Source organism: Cnephaeus nilssonii (genome assembly GCF_951640355.1).
Source record: "Cnephaeus nilssonii genome assembly, chromosome: 21".
NCBI classification, from domain to species: Eukaryota; Metazoa; Chordata; class Mammalia; order Chiroptera; family Vespertilionidae; genus Cnephaeus; species Cnephaeus nilssonii.
In genome coordinates, this window is record NC_137092.1 from 25007219 (window position 1) to 25032584 (window position 25366).

Here is a 25366-nt window from a genome sequence, read left to right on the forward strand (position 1 = left end):
AGAGTCTCTAGCCATCCTTTGTCCTAGCCTCACCCGCCCCTTTCCTCGCTGGGCCAGAGCCCGGGTACAAGGGGCAGGGATGCTAGCTAACACCTAGTGCTCTGGTTGGGGGAGGGGGGTCAGTGGGGCTAAGTGGATGCTGGGACTGGAGCATTTGCTTTCTTTTCCTGCCCCCCACCTCACCCCTTTGTCCCCATTAAGCCCTTACTCCAGGATGAGTCCACCTCTGCATAGCCCTGCCCTACCCTACCCCATCTTGCCCATATGACCTCCACTCAGTTCCTCACTAAGAATGGGGAAATCACTAAGTTTCCAAACCACCAATTCACACATGATTCTGCTCTACCAGAGGGAGAGAAAGTGAATGCTCCCCATGCTCTGTCACTGGGTGGGGAAGATGGGGGCGGTGTGATTGTCCCCAGGTGGTCTGGGAGTGGGGATGGCATGTATAATTTGTATTTACCCCCTCTGGGAATGAATAGGCCCGGGTAGGAGAGAAAGTAGAAAAATCAGTCATCATATTCTCTACATGGACTAAGAAATAACCTATAATCTTGTCCTGACTTCCAAAACGCCCCTGCAGGTGTCGGCCAGGGTACTATCACCTGGATGGAGGAAACCCGGAGGGCTGTACCCAGTGTTTTTGCTATGGGCATTCGGCCAGCTGCCACAGCTCTGGGGACTACAGCGTCCATAAAATCACCTCTACCTTCCATCAGGGTAAAGTCCTCTGTTTTCTAGAATTTCTGTTTTTAACATTGTACAGGGCTCTGTGCTGACAGATAACCACATGGCCATCCACAGGATGGGAGTCTGGAGTCACCTTTAGCAACTCTCTTCTAGCTTCTAATGTGCATTATTATTATTACAGGCCAATCAGGCAGACTCTGGTATCTTGAAAAAGTTATAGCTGAACAGGTTACTCATACCAGTATATGAATAACTTAAAAGAATCACTACAAAGAAACCAGGGATTCATTTCCCATCCCCATCTGTTTCAAAACCACAAAGAATCATTCATTGGATTGGGTGCAGGGGGAGGGGCTCTTATGAGCTCCTTCCTGGAATTCACACTCACTAATCATACTCCTTTCACATACATTAAATGAGTTCATTTATGTGAAATTAGTTCCCAAGCTACAAAGCACCTTAAAAATATGGGAGATCCAGATGATTCCAACTCTGAATTTCCCTTTGAACATACTGGATCCTCTTTCCTCACTAAGGCCAGACACTGTTTATGTCAATAAAATAATATTCCAAATTACAGGCAGATGAAAAGGTGCTCTTTTCTCACAAGAGACACAAAGACTAGAAGTCCATGCTGCTGTGGGCGGAGCAGATGAGGTTGAGACCCAAGCAGAGAGGTGCCTGGGGAGTTTTGAGGACTGGACATGAGGGTGGAAATATTAAGAAAACCCCACTTGCTACTCACCGCTAGGACTTTTTGGCAAGCACATCTTGCCTTGTTTATCTCAGTAGATGGTTTGTCTGAATGCAGAGTGGTTTTATTTGTCTTCCAGATGTTGACGGCTGGAGGGCTGTCCAAAGAAATGGGTCTCCTGCAAAGCTCCATTGGTCACAGCGCCACCGGGACGTGTTTAGCTCGGCACGACGATCGGACCCTGTCTATTTTGTAGCTCCTGGTATGTATGGCGTTTGTCCTATAGAAGCCAACCTTTAAGACTAGGAAGTGAGGATAGAGGAGCAGAGTTGGAGAAGGGAAACCATGTCCCTTAGTGTTCAGGGCAGCAGTATCTGCAGCCGACGGTTGGGTCTTCAGCCCAATTTGACAAAGTCATGGCACAACAGAGCAGAATGGGTGCCCACGCCGTCAGACCCTGGATGAGGGTCCTACTTTAATCAAAGGGGAAGTTTCTAGGTTTCCCACCAAGATAAGATATAGGGACTGTGGTCAAATCTGTGGGCCTGTTGAGAAATAGATGGAAAAGCAAAAACAAGGCATTTCTCAAAGTTTTAAGCATTTATAGATTTAAAAATCATCAGTGGTATAGAAAAGCTGGATGGTAAAGCTCTGGTGAGGATGCTAATCCTAGTCACGTCCTTAGCTGATACGTGATTCCTGGATGAGTTGTCCTCTTAACCTTCCAAATTTCAGTGCTCTCAGCTGTTAAATGGGAATTGAGATGCCTACCTCCAAGTATTATTGCCATCAAATGTAATGTCTGTGAAAGCATTCTGTAAACTCTACAGTGGAGGCATCCGGCCCACGGGCCATGTAAGGCCTGTGAAATCATTTGGCCTGGCCCTGTCAAGGCATTAGGGGTGAGTTAATTAAATGTTTAACCAAATGTAGCAGGCTGATTTTTAAGTTGATAATTCTGTATGGCCCGCAAATGATATAAATACAAATGGCCCGTGGCAGAACAAAGGTTCCCCACCCTTGCTCTAAAGCATTAGGTAATGAATGGCACTATTGCCGGTATACCTGGGATGTTAACATACTGGTCTGTCACAGGGCCATGCCATGAATCATCTGATACAGCAGGCGCCAACCTTTTGGACCTCAAGGACCACCCGTGGTCCATGAGCACTGATCGAATAGATGGAACTGTGTGATAATTAGGCCTTTTTAGCATTTCCGTAACTAACCCATCTTTGTAGCCGACAGCAGTGTGGCCATGTCCAGTACCATGAACTGTCTCTTCTGACAGGTGGTTTGGGGCAGGGTGGTGGGTGGATAATACAGGAATGGCCAACATTAATGCAGACTTGCTCCCTAGTTTGCTTCTCCAGCTTCACACTGATCTCAATCTCTTCAAATTCTATTTCACAGCCAAATTTCTCGGGAATCAACAGGTGAGCTATGGGCAAAGCCTGTCTTTTGACTACCGTGTGGACAGGGGAGGCAGACACCCATCTGCCCACGACGTGATCCTGGAAGGTGCTGGTCTCCGGATCACAGCTCCCTTAATGCCGCTTGGCAAGACACTGCCTTGTGGGATCACCAAGACTTACACATTCAGGTAAGAAGAGAGACTACCAGTGGGTCGAATAGAACAAGCTGTGATTGCAGTCAGGTTCCTTCATTCATTCGCTCAATCATCATTTGTTCATTCAACAAGCTTTTCTGAGCACCTTTTATGTACCAGCCATGGTGTTATGTGCTGAGACAGGACATGACTCCCGCTCTCAAGCCTCTCACAGGCTAATGGGAGAGAAAAATAAACAAATGGTTACAGTGCAGCTTGTAAGATAGATAAGGTGGACACGGGTTTTGAACACACACAGGCAAAACTAACCCACACTGGAGTGATCAAGGAAAGAGTCTCAAGAAGATGTGACAGTGAAGAGCAACTCTCTAAGGAAAGAAAGGGGGAAAGGTTAACAAGGCAGAGAAAATATGTTGAGGGAGGTTGTGATTTAGGGAACTCCAAGTAGTTACGCATGAGTGGAGCGTGGAGTGGGGGAGAGGAACACACTGAGAAGTGAGGTCAGAGAGAGAGGTGGGAGGAGTGAGCTCACGGACAGCCCTGCGTCTAAGGGGGTTGCTCATTTTCTGGAATGGCAATTTTGAATGTTGGGTACAGAGAGGTTGGGCAAAGGGGCTGTGCCTTCTAAGTGCTCAGTATTGATTAGAAGCTTGGAAATCAAGATGAAGAAATATGGTCTTTGTCCTCCAAGAGTTCATGGTCTAGTAGAATATATTAACATGTCAACAAGCAAACAGAGTACAGTACAAAAGTTGCTTCAGCGGTGTGCATGCTCGTGGGGACTTGGGAGGAGAGAAAAGAGTGCCCAGTTCTGCCTGGAGGAGTCACAGAAAGCATTGCAGAGGAGGCAGCATGTGGGCTGAGACCAGAAAGAAGGGCAGGACTTTCCCAGGGACAAAACCAAGGCAACTGTGCGTGTCGATATAGGTGAGGGCGTGGAAGGGCATAATACGGGGGGGATTGGCAGAGCTGTTTATGGCTGCTACACAGCATGTATAAGGGAGATGGACAGATAAGGTTGAAAAGACTGGGGAAGGACCCACAAGGTGGTCCTTGTATGCCATGCCAAGGTGCTGAGATCTTGTCCATGCCTGTAAAATAATGGAAAGCTTACGGAGACACTGGAGGTCAAGAAGTGGTATGATCAGGTGTGAAGGCTGGTGCAAATACCATGTGGAGGATAGTTCAAGTGGAGTCCTTAACTGGATCATCCGAACACACGCACAGTGGTTCAAGCGACAGTTGCTAGAGGCCTAACCCAGGGCAGCGGTAAGGGAAATAGAGTTAGAAGGCCCACAGTGCACACACAGTGTGTACTTAAATAACGGAGTGCAACGTATGCCAGTGGTACACACACAGCCCTCCTACCTGGAATACCCAGTCCCACCTTCTCAGCCTGGGGCACTTTACTCTCTGAGATTCAGCTTATAGGTTCTTCCTTTGTGTGAACCTTCCAGAATCCCAGGTGAGTTGACAGTCACCTCGTGGGTTTCTATAGCAGCCTGTGCATGCATGTGTTATAGCCCTCGCTGCATTGTGTCATAATGATTTATTCACCTACGACTCCCCTGGCTGGATGCTGACCACCTCACCCCAGTGTCTCTTGTGTCTTGCATCCCAATACAGCTTCTGGCGCCAACCAAGTGCACAGTTAACTTTGTTTAACCAGTCGGTGAATGAAACAAAAGGGTCAGAGTCGTTCCTGGGAGAGCAAATCCAGGAAACAAACAAACAAAAAAACATAAAAAAAGAATAGTTCAGGGGCTGGTGATGTGATGGAGTGAGGCATTGTGATGCCTAAATAGGACAGATTAGATGTAGAAGGTGGAAACTAACTTTTGAAATGTGCTCAGATAAATTATTTAAACAACAAAAACAAAAAAAATGAATGGTAGCTCTTGAGGGTCTGAGTTGAGGATCAGAACTTCTTGAACCCAGAGATGTTTCTAACATGGGGTTTTGCGTGACCAAGACTAGAAAGGGGTCTCTGAGGCCTTGGCCCAGCACTGGATGCCACGAACGCTGGAGCTTGCTTCCTGCGCGGGGATGCCGCCCCCCCCCCCCCATCACGTGCTGTGGGGCTTGCTTCCCACGGAGAGAGAAAGCTCCGTGTTGTGCCTACAAGGATATGGCTGCTGGCCCTTTGCCTCTTCTCTGAGCAAGACTGTGAAGGGGCTTGGCCGGTCCGGGGCATAATTTGTATCAGGTGTACAAATGATAAGCCTTGAAAAGAGTTGGCTCCTTAAGACTTTGGATTTAAATCTTGCAGATTAAATGAACATCCAAGCAGCAACTGGAGCCCCCAGCTGAGTTACTTTGAGTACCGGAGGTTACTGCGGAACCTCACAGCCCTCTGGATCCGAGCTACCTACGGAGAATACAGTAAGTGACTGGGAGAAATGGATCCCAGCCCCCTTAGGTTTGCCTTTCATTTGCTTCAGCGCGCTAACGTTCAGCCACCCAAACAAGTAGATAAATTGCTCGATGGTTTCAATGTTGTGTCTCGGCGTTGAATTTTTCGATTCTAGAAGAAGTCGTTAAAAAGGAATGTTTCTCTCAAAAGAGGTGTCAGCACCAATGAAGAGTGACTGATGCTGCCTTGCTAAAGAGAGTCTCTGAATTTAGATGGAAGCTGGTGATTGGAAGACAGTCGACAACACACGGGCCCATTCCCTCCGCTGGGAAACCGTGCCTGTGACGCAGACCCTTTATCCCCTGGGCAGCTTTTCCTGTGGGGTTACACTCGGTGCCACCACGTTCGCCCATCATCACATAGTCTGTTAGTTCTGTTTATTGAGAATCCGATTGAAGGTATTGAAGTGAGCGTTCCTTCAGCTTTTGGCCCCCGTGTGAAAAGGAACCTCGGCTGTGTGCCCCATTCCCACGTCACCGATGCAGCGAATCAAACAGGACGTAGAAAGGTGTTTCCTCACAACGTATTGAGTCTTTACTGTGCCGGGCACATGATACCATATGCGTTGTCTCATCTAATTTTCACAGCAAACACGTGCAGTCGATCACACTGTTACTTCCACAGCTGAGGAGACACATTCATGCAAAGGTTATGTGACTCGCCCAGTTCACACAGCCTGTGAGGGGGGAGCCAGAATTTAAACGCTGATTCTTCTGACCCGAGCCTGTGTGCTCAGTCATGACCGACGGCTATGCATGGCCGAGTGAGGGAACACCCCCTATGACAGTGAGTCAGGAAAGATCAAACCCAAAGAGAGGCCTGCCTGTCGATCTTTATTTAGACCTTGCCACCTGCTCTGTCTGACCTGTTCTCTCAACTGCAGGCACTGGGTACCTGGACAATGTGACCCTGATTTCGGCCCGCCCCATCTCTGGCGCCCCGGCCCCCTGGGTTGAACAATGTGTATGTCCTGTTGGGTACAAGGGGCAGTTCTGCCAGGATTGTGCTTCTGGCTACAAAAGAGACTCCCCCAGACTGGGACCCTTTGGCACCTGTATTCCATGTAACTGCCAAGGGGGCGGGACCTGCGACCCAGACACAGGTGAGTGACATGAACACCTGGACCAGGGGGCTGGGTGCAGCCAGTGACTGGGGTCTCCCGCGGATGAGCCAGAACTGTGTGAGAATGCCTGAGCCTGAACTCCTTTCAGAGATGAGAAAGGATTAAGGAACGTCGGGCTGGAGTCGGGGAAGATGGACACGGTGCTCTGTGACACTCAATCCTTTTCATTGTGGAAATGCCACGAGGTTGTGGGAAAGGTGCTGGGTTACAGGAAATGGCTGTCCTGGTTCAGTGCTGGGGGTGGGCGGGGAGTTGGTGTCGAGTTGCAAGAATTATATGGGGAGATCAAAGGCAGTGCCAAGGCCTGGATGAATGTTGGGACACGGACACATGGTGAGGGCAGGGGGAGGGGGCCGGGGGCACAGTGTGAAGCTAAGGAGAGGAGAGAAAGGGGGAGAGTGAGGGGGAGATGCAGGTTCTCAGCCATGTTTAGAGTTGGTACCAGGGCCAAGGTGAATGCCAGTTCTCCAACGCGTGGAGGAAAGCTTCAGAAAGGAAGGCTTTGGGTACTGAGCTCTGACCCCCCCGCCCCCCGACATCACCGTATCGCAGGAAGTGTAGAGTTTTACCCTGCTCATGTCTGCGTCTCCATTCTTCCTCTGCCTCCCAGGGGACTGTTACTCAGGGGATGAAAGTCCTGACATCGGGTGCGCCGACTGCCCCCTTGGTTTCTACAATGATCCGCACGACCCCCGAAGCTGCAAGCCGTGCCCCTGTCGCAACGGGTTCAGCTGCTCAGTGATGCCCGAGACAGAGGAGGTCGTGTGCAACAACTGCCCCCTCGGGGTTACTGGTAAGGCCCGCGCCCGCGCCACCTGTCCTGATGCCATGAATTCGCGGACCAACCTTCTATTCCAAGGAATTTCTAGGGAATTATAATTACTAAATGGGCTCATTCTAAAGTATGACAATTTCGACGCCCGAGAGGTGAAGTGGCTTGAGGAAGGGTTGGGTGTACAGGGAGGAAACAGCTGAGCTGTCTTAGGAGGTTTGTAATTAGGAGATGAAGTTTTCAGACAAAAGACAAGCTTTGGCTCAGTTTTTAAAAATGAATCAAGGTAAAGAAGGAAAACGGAGTGACCTTGGAAATGTCCGTCTGAAAGGAGAGGTCATTTGTCAGCGGCAGCCTTGGGAGTATTGCCCCAAGCCTGCTTCGCCCACCATCTAGTTCACTGGAGAGCAAGAGCCAACCCCTCGGCAGGGCCTGCTCCTGAGGCTGTTGTTCTGGGGCCCAGGGGGGAAGCTTCTGTAGACGCCACGAGTACTTCCTGCCTCTGAGTCTGGTCTCGCTGCCGATGGATGACCCCCGGGACTTGTCCATTTGTTCCTTCCAGGTGCCCGCTGCGAACTCTGCGCCGAGGGCTACTTTGGGGACCCCTTTGGGGAACGTGGCCCATTGAGGTCTTGTCAGCCCTGTCAGTGTAACAACAACGTGGACCCCAGCGCCTCCGGGAACTGTGACCGCCTGACGGGCAGGTGTCTCAAGTGCATCCACAACACAGCCGGCGCCCACTGCGAACAGTGCAAAGCAGGCTACTTCGGGGATCCCTTGGCTCCCAACCCAGCAGACAAGTGTCGAGGTAGGACTGCGTCCCCAAACAGGTGTGTGTGTGTGTGTGTACACGCAAGCTTGCTGGTATGTACACATGTAAGAATGTGCTAATTGGCAAGGCCAGCAGCAGGTCGTATTGCGATGCTACTTCGGTTTCTCTGACCAGCTGGCCCATGAACAGCCCAGATCCATTGCCTATCTTGCCTTGGACCAGTTCCCCGGTAGCAGGGCTGGAGCACAGAGCTGGCAGGTGTCGAATGGGTAAAGCCAGGTGGGAGAAGTGAACAAGGTCAGGTTTACATTCCTAAGTGGAAGAGGAGATAACGTGGGGCCCCGGGCTCTGCCCAGTCCCAAGGCTGGTAGGCAGGGAAGTGGCTGGCGCACCTGTTATAGGACAGTAATAAATGACTGGCCACTAAGCCTGAACAAGCTGAGGCGGGGCGGGGAGTGGGCGGTAAAGTAGTTGAGACCCTCTCGGGAAGTCGGTGTCATTGATGCGTAGAAAGGTAATGGTCAAACGTCCCCTAAAGAGACGCGGCTTCCAAGCAGCAGCTGTCTGGGGTGTTCCTAATGCTGCTCAGATCAGAGCGAGGATGTGCCGCCCGGGCCTCTGGCTCCGCCCTCCTGTCCCACCTCTGCCCAGGTGACATTCCAGAGGCAAGTTCAATTCCAGGGAGCTGGCCTCACCACAGACTCACGCCTTGGTCGCAAGGGTCTCAGACCAGGCCTGGTGCCCAGAACTTAGGAGCTTGCTTATTACAAGGTCCAGAGTGGCTCTGGAGGCCCAGGTTGGAGGACACCAGAGTGTCCACCCCGGAAATGCCCAAGGAACACCGTGCCACCCGGGCTTGCAACCCGGGGTTTCTACCCAGGGGTACAAATCCCACCTGCCCTGACCCCAACCTGTGGGTTTGCTGTGATGTGCTAGAAAGTACCCCATGGTGGGAAAAGCCCATGTGGCATTGGCACTACTGAGTTCCAGTCCAGTTTTTTAACATACCTGCTGCAGTATTCTGATTCTACCAATTAATTTCTCGGAGCTTCAGTTTCCTCATATGGATGAATAATTTTTAACTCAAAGTGGTCGCAAAGATAAGACAACATAGAGAAAGTATACTGTAAACTATATAATTCTAGTTATAAGAGGCTATTAATAGGGATTTCACTGGCTTTAGACCATACATTTCTTCACTCAGCTATCTTTTATGAAGCACCTACCAGGTACCCAACGTGGAGCTTGATACTAAGGTTATAATGATGAGTAAGTCAGTCCCAGCTCCCAAAGAGCTCATATGCTAATAAGGAAGATACAGATATGTAAGCAAATAATGACAGTGCAGTAAGATATATAATTATTACTACACTAGAGGCCCAATGCATGAAATTCGGGCAAGAGTAGGCCTTCCTTCCCCGGCTGCCAGTACCGGCTTCCCTCCGGCACCCGGCACCCGAGACCCAGGCTTCCCTCCAGCCACCGGCAGGCACCCGGGACCCAGGCTTCCCTTGCAGCCCCAGCTTCATCCACAAGGTTGTCTGGGAGGATATCCGGAAAGACGTCCGGTCTTTATATGCTCTTGTTATTATAGATACTGAGTATTTTGTGAGCACCGAACATAGAGCAACCCAGAGAATCACTGTACCTCCATTAGAATGATGTCTCGCCTTCTGTTATATCCTCAGTTTTTAGAATAGAATGTGGCACATAGTAGGTGCACAATTAATTTGACTGATTAAAGGTATTGCTTTCTTAACTGCATTTCATACACCAAAGGCAGCAGGACAGAAGGAAAAGGGCATTGGCTCTTTTCAAGTTCTCCTTTGAGCTGGCCATTTACTTGCTGTGTGACCTTGAACAAGTTACTTAACCTCTCTGAGCTCATATTCCTCATCTGTGAAATAGAAGAAGTCAACATCTGGCACAGATTAGTCCCAGAAAAGAAATGCTGTTCACCTTGTGAGCAAAGTCAGAGTGCCTCCTGAATCTCCAACAGCCTTATAATTTACAGGAGGGAAAAATAAGTGCCACTAGAAAGGATGGGCTGTCGTAATATTTCTTCACCCCCACACACAGCAAACAAACTTGCCAGATGATTCCTGAAACCTAACTGTATTAGGGATGTGCTTAGAGCCATAGCCCAGAGATGCATCTCACCCAACGTGAATCAATGACACAGTATGAATGCTGACTTGATCTTCCTTTTATTTTGCTATACCTCAAGTTTCTGGAATTAGCGTGATAGGAATGTTTTGTCTTTTGTCTCTAGCTTGCAACTGTAACCCAATGGGCTCTGAGCCTGTGGAGTGTCGAAGCGATGGCAGCTGCGTCTGTAAGCCAGGATTTGGTGGCCTCAACTGTGAGCACGCAGCATTAACCAGCTGTCCAGCTTGCTATGATCAAGTGAAGATTCAGGTGTGCATGCCAACCACCCCTCACCTCATGAGTAACGTCTTTCAGTGTCTACTGGGTGGTTCTGCCATAGCTCTAGGACCCGCCTAGTCTCCTTGGGGGTGGAGGGAAGGGTTACTATTTTTTCTTTAAAAATTACTGTATTAAAAAATTATAATAGTAATAACACTTCTGATTTATGTTCTTCCATGTGTCATTTGGAAACCCCTTTTATAGATATTGTCTTGTTTGGTATTTGTGATAGCTTAGTTAAGATGGGAGAAAAAGCATTCTGACCTCAGTTTTCAGTGAGAAAACAATCTCAAAAAATGTGCAGCCTTTTAAAGTCACACGGTCAGGTGGACCTGGGAGTCCCACCCATGCCCCTGACTTTGAGTTCGGTGATTTTCCCTCTATAATATGCCACTTCCTAGGATTTTTTTCCCAAGGGCTGTCCTTGTAAGACAAATGAAGAAAAACATAAACACACAAAAGATATGAGGAGTCCAGAAGATCTCAAGGCTGTCTAAACAGAGATGGCTTCCAGAAATGTCTCATTTATGTTCCAGAGAAGAGTGAAGTTATGTTGTTGTTAATTATTAAATAGTATCTTACTGGAATGAGGAGTGGGGGAAGAAGGGGCCCAAAGAGAACCCTAAATGTAGGGCAAAGTCAACTTGTTTTTCTAAAATATATTTTTATTGTTGTCAGAGAGGAAGGGAGAGGGAGGGAGAGAGAGATAGAAACATCAATGATGAGAGAGAATCATTGATCAGCTGCCTCCTGCACACCCCCCACTGAGGATTGAGCCTGAAACCTGGGAATCGAACCATGAACTCCTGGCTTATAGGTCGATGCTCAACCACTGAGCCACACAGGCCAGGCAGCCTGTTTTAAAATTGACCTATTTAACCATCCCTCTATAGCACTTTCTTTGTTCCAGGCACTGTTCTAAGCACTATACACATATTTAGTCCAAGTAATAACTCTATGAGATATTATTATTATTATCCCCACTTATGGATAAAGAAGTGACATGCCCAAGGTCACACAGCTAGTGAGTAGCGGGGCCAGGAGTCCAGGCCTAGAGTCTGAACTTTGGACCACTGTGGCCTGCTACGCATTTCTGGGCCTTTAGCTTTTATCCCCTGGATACCTGGTGTCCGACCATGATGTGTTCTGATCCTCTTCCCCGTGTGGCTTCAGATGGATCAGTTTGCGCAGCAGCTCCAGAGCCTGGAGGACCTGGTTTCGAAGGCTCAGGGCGGAGGAGGAGGAGCACCCAACGCGGAGCTGGAAGGCAGGATGCAGCAGGCTGAGCAGGCCCTTCGGGACATGCTGAGAGAAGCCCAGATTTCAGAAGGTGATGGAGGCCACTTTCCCTTCAGACAGGAGAGAATGCAGAGTCCTAGAAAGCATTGCCACCCGAGGTCTCACACTCTCCTGTGGGTACCAGTTCAGCGGGTATCGCTGCCCAGCCCTTGCGGAGGGGCAAGGACTGTCTGTGACATTCTCTGGGAAATGGATGGTGGAGATAAAAGAGCAGTTGCATGCATTCATCTATTGGGTTTGCACCATCTTGCCATAGGCCAGTCGAAGTCCCTTTGTCAGCCCTCTATTATGATTGATCACCATGCTGACTTCAAAAAAGCTCATCTTCCCTTTCCTTGTTGCTATCCAGGGGCCATGCGGTCTCTCAACCTCCGGTTGGCCAAGGCAAGGAGCCAAGAAAATAGCTACCGGAACCGCCTGGATGAGCTCAAGATGACTGTGGAGAGGTTTCATGCCCTGGGCAGTCAGTATCAGAATCGAGTTCAGGACACCCGGAGGCTCATCACTCAGCTGCGCCTGAGCGTGGAGGAGAGCAGGTCTTCTCTGCACAACACGGTAGGTGGTGCTGGCTGAGGGTGCTGAGACCACGGCTGTGTCGGGGACCCGCCCGCAGGCATCACTGGCTCACTGGCTGTTTCTCAGGTTTTCTCGTCCATCTGGCAGAGAGTTGGACTTCTCTCCCTTGAAACAGTCACACGTAATTTTGTGTTCTTTAGCGTCCCCCCGTTTCCCATTTTACTGCGCTAAGTTATTCTCCCTGATTCATTTCTTGCTAACCATGTCTTCCTCTTGGGCCTGTCTCTTCTCCCTGCCCTCTGCCTGTCTTCTTGCTTGTTAGCTCCCAGAGGGCAGGATCTGGGTTCATATTCACATTCTCAGACCCCTGGCACAGTGTGTGGCTGTGATGTTTGCTGCAGGAATGAATGAAGAAACAAATGAAAGAACAAATGAAAAGTAAAGGAAGGAGGGCATGGAAACATGGTTCTGAAAATGGGAAATAAAGATTGTTGCTAGTGGGGCTGGGTGGAGGTGGAAGAGGTATATGAGGGATAAATGGTAATGGGGGAAAGATTTAAAAATAAGGTAAAGGGAAAAAATTGTTGTCAGTATGGTTATCTTGATGATGTAGTTTGTAGTATGGTAGGAGGGAAAAATTTGAATGAGCACTTCTATTTCAGAATAAAGAAGGCAGAAGAATAAAGGAAATTAGAAGACAGTCAGATATTATACTGAGGAAAATTTATTGTAGAAAATTTAGAAAACAAACAACCCCTCCCCCCCCCCCCCCCCCGTAATCGCATTACTAAGAAATAACCACCATTATAACTTGATATATAGTCCACTGGACTTTGAATACATATGAAAATACAAACGTGTATATTTTTAATGCATCTCTACCTATCCAGATTTATTTTGAACACGAATTTCAACCTTATTCTTGCCTATACTTCTTTTTAATTGTAATGACCATGGTGACTTGGGACTCTGTGTTGCATGGTGTAGAATGCCGTGGGGCTAATGGCAAGTGGTTCTGACAGGAAGATGCGAACTTGCTTAGGCTTCATGGCCAAGGGCAAAGCCTTAACCCATTTTCCTTTTTCACAGAACATCCCTTCCCCAGACCACTACGTGGGACCAAATGACTTTAAAAGTCTGGCTCAGGAGGCCATGAGATTGGCAACCAGGTGAGCATGATGAGAGGGACCCCTGCTTCTGACCATCGCTGCCAGGCCAGACTTGAACAACACTGCAGGGCGTTCCCTCCCCAAGCACCATATTCATGACCTCTGGGCTCATTTGTTAACCACTTCCCTTTTCGTGTATGTTGGTGGCCACTAGACATGGTCATTTGGCAGAAGTTGGGGGTCAGGGTGTTCCCAGCTTTTTCTGTGACTCACGACATGGCTTTGGTGTGTGTCAGATGTGAGTCCTTGGGCCCCAAGAAATGAATCCGCCCTTGGAAAAGAACACGCTGCAGCTTTGAGGGACTCCCAAGCTCCCACAGCGAGCCTGGGAACAAGGAGCACGAGTCTCTGCCAGCCTGGGGTGGGGGGCTGGGTGGGGGGACGGGCGCTGAGTCTGCAGAGGGGGCCTTCCCCCTGATCAGCAGCTCTGCTGGGCCCCATGACCTCAGGCAGCTCCTCCGTCCTGCCTGACTGTGCTGCCATGTTGCAGAGCTTTGCCCAGAGCCCACTGCTCTGCTAATCCCACATGGAACTCAGTCTGCACAGGGGGCTGGCTTGGGGTTTTGTAGCATGAGCTGCCTCGGAGTTTGTTTTTATCACTCTCCAGAAACAGGAGGACAAAAGCATGTGGGGGACTTTTATTGATTGGTTTTGTCCCCCCTCTAATGGCCCAGTTTAGAGTTGTAGCACATGAGTAAGGTTACATCCTGAATGAAATAGACCCAGGGTTTTGGGGTTTTTGTTTGCTTTCCCCCTGCAGAAAACAGCTTATAAATGCAATATTTTATCCCCTCGCTACTGCTCCCAGCCATCCCGAGCCCCACCCCAGGCCTCTCCTGGGTATGCCATAAATGGAAAAGATCGCCCAAAAGTCGATGACACGAGGCCACTCCTGCAGAACACCTCCTGTTTCTTGACAGTTCCTCTAATTCCACCTAACTGGGTCAATTCTGTTTGGCATTTCTAGCCAAACCAGTTCCCGTGCTCCTCTCCCTTCATTTAAATAAAAGGCCTCAAGGAGGCTCTTGCCATGAAAACCCAAATTCTTCATTTAATTCTTTCAGCCATGAGGAGTCAGCCAGGAACATGGAACAGCTGGCAAGGGAAACCGAAGATTATTCCAAACAAGCTCTGTCACTGGCGCGCAAGGCTATTCGGGAAGGAGGCGGCAGCGGCAGCCTGGACGGCTCCGTGGTGCAAGGGCTTGTGGGAAAGTATGTTTCAGCGGGTCCTCACGGGACCAATGTCATCTGCAATGTTGGGACATAATGCAAACTATGTTTCTTTAAAAAAATATATAACTATTAAGAGGGACAAGAGAATGAAAGGCTTACTTTAGGGCAAAACAGATACCTTTAAGGCTGGAAGAAGAACAAGTTGGTTAATCTAAGTAAAATGTGTGTTTTGATTGAGATATTGCATGCTTGGAGATATGGCCACCCTCTGTAGTGTTTAAAGGATGTGAGTATGTGAGTAAACCCACCTAGTGGAATGGAGGATATAACAACAATATATTTATATTATCAAGAATTGGGAAACGCCCTAGCTGATTTGGCTCATCGGCCTGCGGACTGAATGGTCCTGGATTCGATTCCCGTCAAGGGTTGTGGGCTCGATTGCCTGGGTTGTGGGCTCGATTGCCAGTAGGGGGCGTGCAGGAGGCAGCTGATAATGATTCTCATCATTGATGTTTCTATCTCTCACTCTCCCTCTCTGAAGTCAATAAAAATACATTTAAAAATAAATAAGGGATTCCTATATGTGTTAAAAAAAATTGGGAAAGGAATTGAATTGTCCTTAGCCAACCTATATCAATTTTAAGGCTTGTGTTTAGATGGTAGAGGAGCACATATTTGACACATAACCTCATTTGGCTTTCCTGATAACCCCAACTACATACTTTTAAGACAACACGATGGATTTTTGCTTTTAATAAAAAGAGTGAATTCTCACAAACTCCTCTATCTTTCCCCTTTGCAGATTGGAGAAAACGAAGTCTCTGGCTCAGCAGTTGTCCAGGGAGGCCACTCAGACTGACATCGAAGCAGATAAATCTTATCAACATAGTCTCCGCCTTCTCAATTCCATGTCTCAGCTCCAGGGAGTCACTGATCAGTCCTTGCAGGTAAGGACATCCCGCCTGTGTGCTGATGAGCAGAAGACGAGCCGTGCTGTTTTCTCTGGGGGTGGTTCCATCATATCGTTCAGTCATTCAGGTTTGTCTCAATGCTGACCTTTCTTGCTTAGATTTAGGAGGAGTATGTGTCTTTCTCATTACCCTTGTCCTTGTTCTTTAATCCCAATCTTGGTCTTTGAAAAGGCCTCGGCTCACATTCTGAACCAATTTATGGATAAAGGTTTCATATCTCTTCCCTACTTTTGGGGACTGTTGAAAACTGTGGGAAATTATTACAGATAAAATTTGATACTTATATTTAGGTGAAATCTATAATACTATGTCCAGCCACTCAAAAGACGTGTGTTCTTGTTATTTGTAGTTTTTGTTATTTCTGTCATCAATTCCGAACTTAGATTAAGAAGATTTGGCTTTCTACCTACACGAAAAGCCCTCTCAATGGTTCCCACAAAATATATATATATATATATATGATAAAACATGAAATATAACGAAAACAGACACAAAACCTCTTTGAGGATGGTGGTATGGGTGGAAAAGGGGAAGGAGATTAAGGAGTACAAACTTCCAGCTATAAAGTAAGTCATAAGGATGTAATGTACATCATAGGGAACACAATCGAATATCGTCATAGCAGTGTATGGTGACAGATGATTACTAGACTTATTATGGTGATCACTTTTTAGGTTGAATCACTACGGTATACACTTGACACTAACATTATATGTCAACTACAATTAAAGATAAGTTTTAGAAAGAAGACCTGTTTGATGCCTGCGGGGAGATCTGCTTTGGCATTGTGCCTGTTAGACTTTGGGCCCATGTTGTTGTTGTTTTCAAACAATGATGGCAGGTCCTAAGAAGACTGGTGTGGTAACTGATGAGCAGAAAGTTGACTTATTCATTTCCTTTGCTCACAGGAAGAAGCAAAGAGGATCAGACAAAAAGCTGATTCTCTCTCAAGCCTGGTGACGAAGCATATGGATGAATTCAAGCGTGTGCAAAGCAATCTGGGAAACTGGGAAGAAGAAACCCGGCAGCTCTTACAGAATGGAAAGAATGAGAGACAGGTATCTTTTTAATGCGCTCACTCAACAAACATGCATTAAATGCCTGCCATGTGAATAAATATGGGGGGAAAAATAGAAACTCTCTAAAAGATCATGGTACCACTACATACAGAGGAAGTAACTAAGATATAGAGACCTTGATGTAATTAGCTCAATTTCACCCACTGAATCAGCCCTCAAATCTAGGAATAGGACCCAGGCCTTGTGGGTCCAATTTTGGTCCAGCTCTGTCTGCTATCTTGGCTTCAGGAAGTATCCAGAGTTTAAAACGATTTGCAAAACTTCTTATCTCTGATAATGGTCTAGAGTTGAGACTGTCTCTGAATGGGATCCTTTTGGGTCCTTGGCTTATAGTATTTGCTTTGTCCCAGATTGTGCAGGGGTTTGCTCCAGCACCACTATACTCTTAGGTGAGTCACACAGCACTCTGTTGTCACAAAGAGAAATGTGTTGGAACGATTTTGCTTGCAGGAATGCACTTCCCAGGTATATGTTACATTTACGCTAATCTTGTTCTATCTGCCTTTTTACAGCAATCAGCTCAGCTACTTTCCCGGGCCAACCTTGCTAAAAGCAGAGCCCAAGAAGCACTAAGTATGGGCAATGCCACTTTTTATGAAGTTGAGAACATCTTAAAGAACCTCAGAGGTGAGTCGTTCATGATTCAGGTCCCTTGAGCATTTTAAAAGTGCAACCATGACTTTGCTTTATTTTGAATCCTCATATATCTCTCTAAGTGATAGGTACATTGGGAGTATTAATAGACACTTAATAAATAACTTTATAAAGAAAACTTTTTCATTAATATTTGATGCAGGGGAAAGAATTGAGCTAGATGTCACAAGGCTTGAGTTCCGATCTCTGCTGGACCCCATGACCAGGCTGAGCTGGCTGTGTGGCCATAAGCAAGTCACAAAGCCCAACTTTCTCTTTAAAGGAAGAAGGTTAAGCTGTGTGATCTGTAAGGTCCCTCACAGATCCAACATCCCACTACCATACAGATATTTTTCTTTCTCATTCTTTTTGTTGTTGTTGTTGTAGCCTGGTTGGATCCAGTATAGGTCAATTTGTTGTGATTATGGGGCAAGCTGTGTCACAGCATCCAGGTCCCAGGAAATTTAGGTTTGTGCCTTAGAGCTTTGGTTAACTTTCAGGTTTCTTCACTAAAAAAACAACAAAACAAAACACACACCAAAAGAATTCCTAAAGACCTGGGATATTCTTCACAGAAAATCCAACCCTCAACTGCTGTCATTGGCAGCTTAGAGTTTAAGGCTCTGGCTTGAAACTTTGGGCTTCAAAGATCCCATCTGCTTCTGATTTGCTTTGGGGTCTTAAGATTCTTGCAGTGATGGGGACCCGGGTAGGCTGAGTGTCATTTCCTCTTCACAATGGACAAATTGTGGTCTTTTCAAGGCTTCCTTTAAGATGCTTTCTCCTGGATAAGAAAGAGCAATAGCCACAACTCCCCCTACCCCTCTCGTTTCCAGGCAGTAATAACACTCTTTCTGGGATTTTTCTTTAAAACTTCAGCCCCTTTCATCTTCATTTGTAAGTTGGTTGTTGTTAAGTTTGTTTTCATCTTCATGGCGATGTTTCCTTACCTTCATTTCAGAGTTCGACCTGCAGGTTGGAGACAGAAAAGCAGAAGCCGAAGAGGCCATGAAGAGACTGTCCTACATCAGCCAGAAGGTGACCGACGCCAGTGACCAGACTCAGCAAGCAGAGGCAGCCCTGGGCAGTGCCGCTGCTGACGCCCAGAAGGCAAAGAACGCAGCCAGGGAGGCCCTCGAGATCAGCAGCAAGATAGAACAGGTAAAGAGAAATCCAGATGCTGGCCAGCACGAGCAGCTCCAAACACAAGGCTCATGTGGAATGGGAAAGAGCATTCCAGAGCATTCAAGGACCCTTTTGACCTCCAGGGCTCAGAGTCCTGTTGTGGTCCATGGTGGCTCCAGATCCACCTGGGCACCCCTTTTGTTGGTTGACTCACAGTCCATCATTGACTGAGTGCTAGAATCTTCTATTTTCAACTCCCTTTTTGGACAACACCATGAAAAAAACCACCCAAGATTGTTTTTTTTTTCTCGTTTTTTTTAATTAATTTATTTTTTTATAAATCTTTATTGTTCAGATGATTATTACAGGTGTTCCTCTCCCCCCCACCTTAGCTCCCCTCCACCTGATTCCCCCACCCCACTCCATACCCTTACCCCCCCCCCGCCACTGTCTTCATCCATAGGTGTAAGATTTTTGTCCAATCTCTTCCTGCACCCCTCAGACCCCCTTCCCCCTGAGAATTGTCTGTCGCCTCCCTTTCTATGTCCCTGATTCTATTATATTCACCAGTCCATTCTGTTCTTCAGATTTTTTTATTCACTTGATTTTTAGATTCACTTGTTGGTAGGTATGTATTTGATGTTTTTTTGTTGTTCATAATTTTTACCTTTACCTTTTTTTTCTTCTTACTCTTCTTAAAGAATACCCTTCAGCATTTCATGTAATCCTGGTTTGGTGGTGATGAACTCCTTTAGCTTTTTCTTGTCTGTGAAGCTCTTCATCTGACGTTCAATTCTGAATGATAGCTTTGCTGGGTAGAGTAATCTTGGTTGTAGGTTCCAAGATTGTTTTTATATAGACTATTACATTAGTTTCCCAGAGCTGCTGTAACAAAGTACTACAAACAGGATGGCCTAAAACAACACAAATGTATTCTCCCACAGAGCTGTCAATCTTAGTGTTGCTTGGTTTGTACCAGCATCGCTCCAGTCCTTACCTCTATCATCACATGGGATTCTTCTTCCTAGAAGTCTCTGACTCTTCTTGTAAGGACACCAGTCATATTGGATTAGGGGGCTCACTCCTATATGACCTCATCTTAACCAGTTATATCTGCAACAACCCTATTTCAAATAAGTTCATATTGTGAGGTACTGGGGGCTAGGACTTCTTTTGGGCGGGGGACACACACAATTCAACTCATAACAATGATCATCAGTGTTTTGACTCAAGATTATGACATTCTAGAGTTCTAGGTTCCTTGTCTCTGTGTTCTATGTAAGCTCCACTTATTTATTTTTCTCTTTTCTCCCACTGTGGGCCAGGCTGTGCTTGGCTGGGAATATGGAGATGAGAAAGACCCAGTCCTTCTCTCCCAGGAGCTTTTAGTAATGGGGAGAGACAGATTAGTGACACTTACAACCCATACATTAAATGCTCCACTAGGAGTGCTTCTCAGCTGGAAGAGAGCTTCATCGTTGTTACTTAAGGATGACTTCTACAAAGCCAATGCAACTCTAGACAGCCCGGAGGGAACTCTTGATATTTGGACTGGCCTTACTCTTGGAGCACTTGATGACTTGTAAAAATAATCTCTAATTTTAGGTCCCTTGAGGGTAGAGACCAAGTTCATGTGCCTCCCTTATATGGCTTCTAGCACAGAGACATCTGCAATTTGGTGCTTAATAATAGCTATTGACGAAGATGTTGATAAGGTTTGTCCTAAATGAAAACAAAACTCAAAGCTGTAGCCCATTCATTCTCTGCACCCCGTACTCAACTCTCTTGGGGAATAAAGTCATGCAAAAGACTAAGGCAGCAAAGGAACATGACAGAGAATGAGATGAGTTTCCCACCCTCTGTGTTATCCCAACTCGTTCCTATTGGGTTCACCATTTGGTGATCAGTGCCCTGCGAGGGAAGCAGTGTCTCAGTGTTGACCCTCATAGTCCCCAGGCACAGACCCCCAAACTAACTTGTTTGAGGCAGAGCTTTGGAAAGGGTATGTCCCCAAGTCTATCTCTCTCCTTGTTCACTTCATTCTATCAGGGCCTCGCTGCAGCTGTATTTTTTCTGCAGTTGTCTTTGGAATGTTTTTGTGCCTCACCCCTCTTTTTCCTTCCGTCCCTGGCTCCTTTTCTTCTCCCAGGAGATAGAGAGTCTGAACTTGGAAGCCAATGTGACAGCAGATGGAGCCTTGGCCATGGAGAAGGGACTGGCCACTCTGAAGAGTGAGATGAGGGAAGTGGAAGGAGAGCTGGCCAGAAAAGAGCGGGAGTTTGACATGGATATGGACGCCGTACAGATGGTGAGTTCCCACAGCTTTCCAAGGGAGATCCCTTTAAACTTGCCAATATGGAAAACATCCTTCAAGACGAGTTTGTATGTGTTTTTCCTTAGGTGGTTACAGAAGCCCAAGGAGCTAATAACAGAGCCAAGAATGCTGGAGTTACGATCCAAGATACACTTAACAACTTGGACAGCATCCTACACCTAATAGGTAGGAGTACCCCCAGCTTCCAACCCCATACTCCATGCCTTTTTCTAGAAGACTAACCACGAGTCCCGATGAATGGGAGTCTCAACTTTCCTTAAGGGTATCAGGAAGTTAGCTTTGTCCAGGCCCAGATACTGTACATTTTCTGGACTCTATGTTAGTTAGCATCTCTAAAATGGGTTACTGAGCACATTTGCTCTTAGAGGTGAAAGTCTCTAGGTCAAAGAGCTGAATGTTTATAGGGAAGGTATATTGAAGCTCAGGTTGATTAATAATGTCTCATGGATCACAAAGTAAATAGTGGAGGAAGGATTTGAATGGCTTGCAAGTCCTGCTAAGGACTCTGGCCTTGATTCTGAGAAGCTAGTGGACAGCTCTAAGCAGAGGAATACCATCATCACTGTGTATTTCCGACAGATCACTGGGTGGCTGTGTAGAGGAGAGTTAAGGCGGGTTAGACAGAAGGCAGAGTGAGGCTGCTCAGGAGATTGTAGAAGGAACTGAGGAGAGAGATGATGGAGCCTTCTCTGAAGCAGTGGAAGTGGTGAGGGGGAAGCTTCTCCCTGTTTGGGAAGTCAATAATCACTTGCTGACTCTGCTATGTGTCCCTCCTCAAACCACAGTTATACTTGGATGGAAGCGGCGGCAGCAACTTGAGCTGCCGGTGGATAACCCAGAAGAAATATAAAGGTGGTAGGCCCATGAGATACTGCAACATTCTAGGATGAAATAGTTTAGATGGCACGGTGTGGCAACAAATCAGTTTTCTCCATAGAACCCTCCAAAAGACATCTGATTTGAATTAAAATTCTAGATTTAGGTAGAACTGTTTCAGGCCCTCATTTGGCCTGTTTGATCAAGCTTGGACTACAGCAGACAAGCAACTAGGTATTTGATTAGACACCAGCCACATTCTGGAAAAGGCCTAGTTCTACATTGTTAGTTCCATGGAACAACTTTAAATAGAGTAGAAACTACACCGTAACAAAAATGGATCAATCACCCTGAGTATCATCATCACCCTGAGAGACCAATATTATCTGTGTTGTTATCCTTATGGGTCTGCTTTGTGATCCCATTAGGGCCCCTAAGAGTAAAATACCCTATAAGGGTAAAAAATGCGATCCAGTTGAGATTTTAGCAGCTTTGTTTAGTATTCTGAAAAAGGTAACGAAACCAAGGGGGGCCTTTAAAGAGAAAATGAGAGAATGGGGAGAGAGAGATAGATAACTATTAAACATTTACTATGTGCTAGGCACAATGCCAGGTACTTTCATGGTATGATATCATTTAAGTCTTTATAAGGTCCTATGAGGTGGTTTTATTCTTTTATTTCACACAGGTATAAACTGAGGCTCAAAGAGGTTAATAATGACCCACAGATCCCTCAGCATTCAAGCCGAGGTCTCTTGTCTCCAGCACTCCTGCTGTTTTGGAGTAGCTCATGCTGCCTCCCCATGGACATAGTTATTTTATCCCCACGCTTACTTAACATTCTCTGCATGTCATAGGGACCGACCCGAAATTCGTGAACTCTCTCCTGCCCCAGGTGAAGGATTGGTCCATTTTTGTTATGTGTTGTTTCTACTCTGTTTGCTCTGCTCAGTCCTGGAACAATAGCATTTTAATTGCTCTAGGTATAATAAACCCATGCAACCGAATACTGTCACTCTGCTTAGATATGTGAGGCCACCTGACCTTGACTTTGAAATGACCAAGGGTTGCTCAACCCTATTCAAGCCAAATGAGTTTGGCCTGGTGCCCTTCATGCTGATGTCACTTTTAGATTGCTTACGGGTGAACATACCTGAACAAATGGGACTACGTTTCATATTGGAAGTAAACCAATATCTAGCTAGATTCCCACTGTTTCAGGCCAGAAGGAAATCTTGCGTCATTTCCTAACAGCTGGAACCCATCCTCCAAATAGTAAAGCATACCTTGGCCTCCATGAAGCCTGAAGCCCAGCCAGTTTCGACAGGTCCTTCAATGGATAACAGCAAGATAATGCCTAAGGGTGGTTCAGAAAGCAGAATGTGGGGTTGATTCTGATCCTAGGATGAGATCAGTCCCATAGGACCTTCAGCCCCTATCTCTTCAGAGCATGAACTGTTGACTCTAACATCGAAGGAGAATTCCAAGCTTCATATTGCTTAACTGGAGAGCTCAGAATTAGACTGTTTACAACACAGTAACTATGCTAGTGCTCTCAGCACTTTTTCTGGATTATTTATAATTTAAAATAAGCCTTTTAAAAATAAATGCATGGCATATTATTAGCTCTGGACAAGTGAAAGAAGAATTAGTTAAAGGTACAGAAGGGCCATGTGGGCTTAAGGGGATCTAACCCACAGCTCTTTTCTGTTAAACTCCTTTTTCATTCCCTCCAATAGACCAGCCTGGCAGTGTGGATGAAGAGAGGCTGGTTTCATTGGAGCAGAAGCTTTTCAGAGCCAAGACTCAGATCAACAACCAGCTGCGGCCCTTGATGTCCGATCTGGAGGAAAGGGCACGTCGCCAGCAAGGCCAACTCCATTCGCTGGAGACGAGCATAGATGGGATTCTTGCTGATGTAAAAAACTTGGAGAACATTCGGGACAACCTGCCCCCAGGCTGCTATAACACCCAGGCTCTTGAGCAACAGTGAAGCTGCCGTAGTGATTTCTCAACTGAGGTTCTCGGGACACAGACCTCAGGGCTCAGGAGCTATCTCAAGTGGGTGGGGTGGGATGTGGATGTCTGAACATGTTGAAAGGCATGCTCAGGTCAACTGAACCTGATTCCATCCCTTGAGACCTTGGCCAGACAAATGTCTTATTGCACCAATGTGATACTATTTGCTTTCTGATGCTGGATAATGAGGCAAATAGCATTGAGTAGGAGACTGATCAAGGACCTGGATCCCAAGGGTAGACTGGATGGAAGGACAAAATGTACGGGCAGATGATTGCCTCAGAATAGGCGTCAACTGAGTCCTGGAGTGTGGACAAGTGCTGCTGGGTGATAGCTTATTCATTCTTTGAGTAATGTGACCAAAGGAAAATATTTTATCTTGGCTCATGCATAAAATTCTTCCCAGTGTCAGAACAGAGAGTGAAGTCCAGTCATACTGTGGCCAGTAAAATACTATTGACTCCTAATGTCCAGTGTTCTTGTTGATCAGAGTTCCTCCCACTTACCACCCAGTACATAAGCATGTACTCCAAGTTCAAGCTAGAAGAGGAGAGCAGCGATGGAGTGAGAAGCTGCAAGCCTGGCCCATTTGGAGCAATGATGCCTGCCGTGCCCTGCTACCTTCAAGTTCTTCTGTACCTGAGAGTGGCATCTGTTCTCCTGACAATGCCACGGTATCACCCTATCAGCATTTCCTACTAGCAAAGCAAACACTGGGAATTCACTTTTGGGTTCAAAGTAATAGAAAAATGTAGCTTGGGCATTGAAAGAGGTACAATATTATCTGGAAGATGTATTAGTCCTAATTCAATCCCACTTCAAACATTAAAAATTATTTGCACCCATGTGTGTTCTCTCTCTCTCTCTCTCTCTCTCTCTCTCTCTCTCTCAAAGAATGTTCCTACTCACACTGGAGCTAGATAAAAGTCACCCTTCCTTCCTTCCATCCATCCATCCATCCATCCATCCATCCATCCATCCTTACGACATATATTTATTGAGTACCTCCTATATGCCAGGGACTGGGGTACAGTGGTGACAGTCTCTGCCCTCATAGACTTGATTGTCTAGTGAGGAAGATAGACATTCAAAAAATAAATTTAAACTTACAAATCTGTTTATCACAAGTGGTGTTTATTGCAATCACCCCCTGGTTTGCAACCTCTTTTCTCAACAGGACCTATGTTGCAAGACACTCCCTTGGGGGCACTTGGGTTTTGGCAAGGCTGGGACGGCTCTGGGTGGTGCACATGTCTTTGTATTCCAGCTGTCCCTCTGCCCCTTTCCACAGCCTATTGCAACAGACCATTGAGTCATGACAACACCAGTGGGAATTGCTGGAAAAGCCAGAGGCCCTTCCACCTCGGCTCAGGAGACTTGGGCACTGCCTCACCTCTGTATTCCTTGGCTTTTCATGAACATGTTTTTAATAAAGAATAATTCTTAGATGCCTGTGGTCAATTTCTAATTTGTTCAACTCTAAGCCTGGGGTGTAGGTTCCAAAACCATGGAAACTAAAATGCCACAGAAAGAGCAAGGAGTCCTAGAGTCAGCATCCTTAAGTCCTTTTTCTGAGCATCTGTCTGGCCCTTTCCAACCACGAGAGTATTTTGTGAGATTTCACTGGTACTATCTCCTAAGCATGAAGAAGGATTTATTTCTGGAACACCCTGAGCAAGGTGGGGATTATAATGAATATTTTTGTCTTTTTATTGGCTATAAAATAAATGTAAAATCAGTAGTTTGTGGTACATTGCCCATACTT

General features: G+C 46.6%; 1 protein-coding gene across 1 annotated transcript in view; it reads left to right on the forward strand.

Moving 5' to 3' along the window:
• The window catches only part of LAMC2 (laminin subunit gamma 2), a 56063-nt gene extending 30697 nt beyond the window's left edge, over nucleotides 1–25366 (forward strand). Inside the window, exons 5-23 of the mRNA XM_079761307.1 lie at nucleotides 584–720; nucleotides 1524–1646; nucleotides 2798–2987; nucleotides 5224–5336; nucleotides 6251–6469; nucleotides 7101–7283; nucleotides 7825–8070; nucleotides 10307–10452; nucleotides 11635–11791; nucleotides 12110–12315; nucleotides 13366–13445; nucleotides 14510–14659; nucleotides 15426–15570; nucleotides 16503–16652; nucleotides 17186–17300; nucleotides 18268–18467; nucleotides 20581–20739; nucleotides 20832–20931; nucleotides 23322–25366. Of these exons, the coding sequence (XP_079617433.1) occupies nucleotides 584–720; nucleotides 1524–1646; nucleotides 2798–2987; nucleotides 5224–5336; nucleotides 6251–6469; nucleotides 7101–7283; nucleotides 7825–8070; nucleotides 10307–10452; nucleotides 11635–11791; nucleotides 12110–12315; nucleotides 13366–13445; nucleotides 14510–14659; nucleotides 15426–15570; nucleotides 16503–16652; nucleotides 17186–17300; nucleotides 18268–18467; nucleotides 20581–20739; nucleotides 20832–20931; nucleotides 23322–23575 (3073 nt within the window). The 3' untranslated portion in view covers nucleotides 23576–25366. The remainder of the gene's footprint in view (nucleotides 1–583; nucleotides 721–1523; nucleotides 1647–2797; nucleotides 2988–5223; nucleotides 5337–6250; nucleotides 6470–7100; nucleotides 7284–7824; nucleotides 8071–10306; nucleotides 10453–11634; nucleotides 11792–12109; nucleotides 12316–13365; nucleotides 13446–14509; nucleotides 14660–15425; nucleotides 15571–16502; nucleotides 16653–17185; nucleotides 17301–18267; nucleotides 18468–20580; nucleotides 20740–20831; nucleotides 20932–23321) is intronic.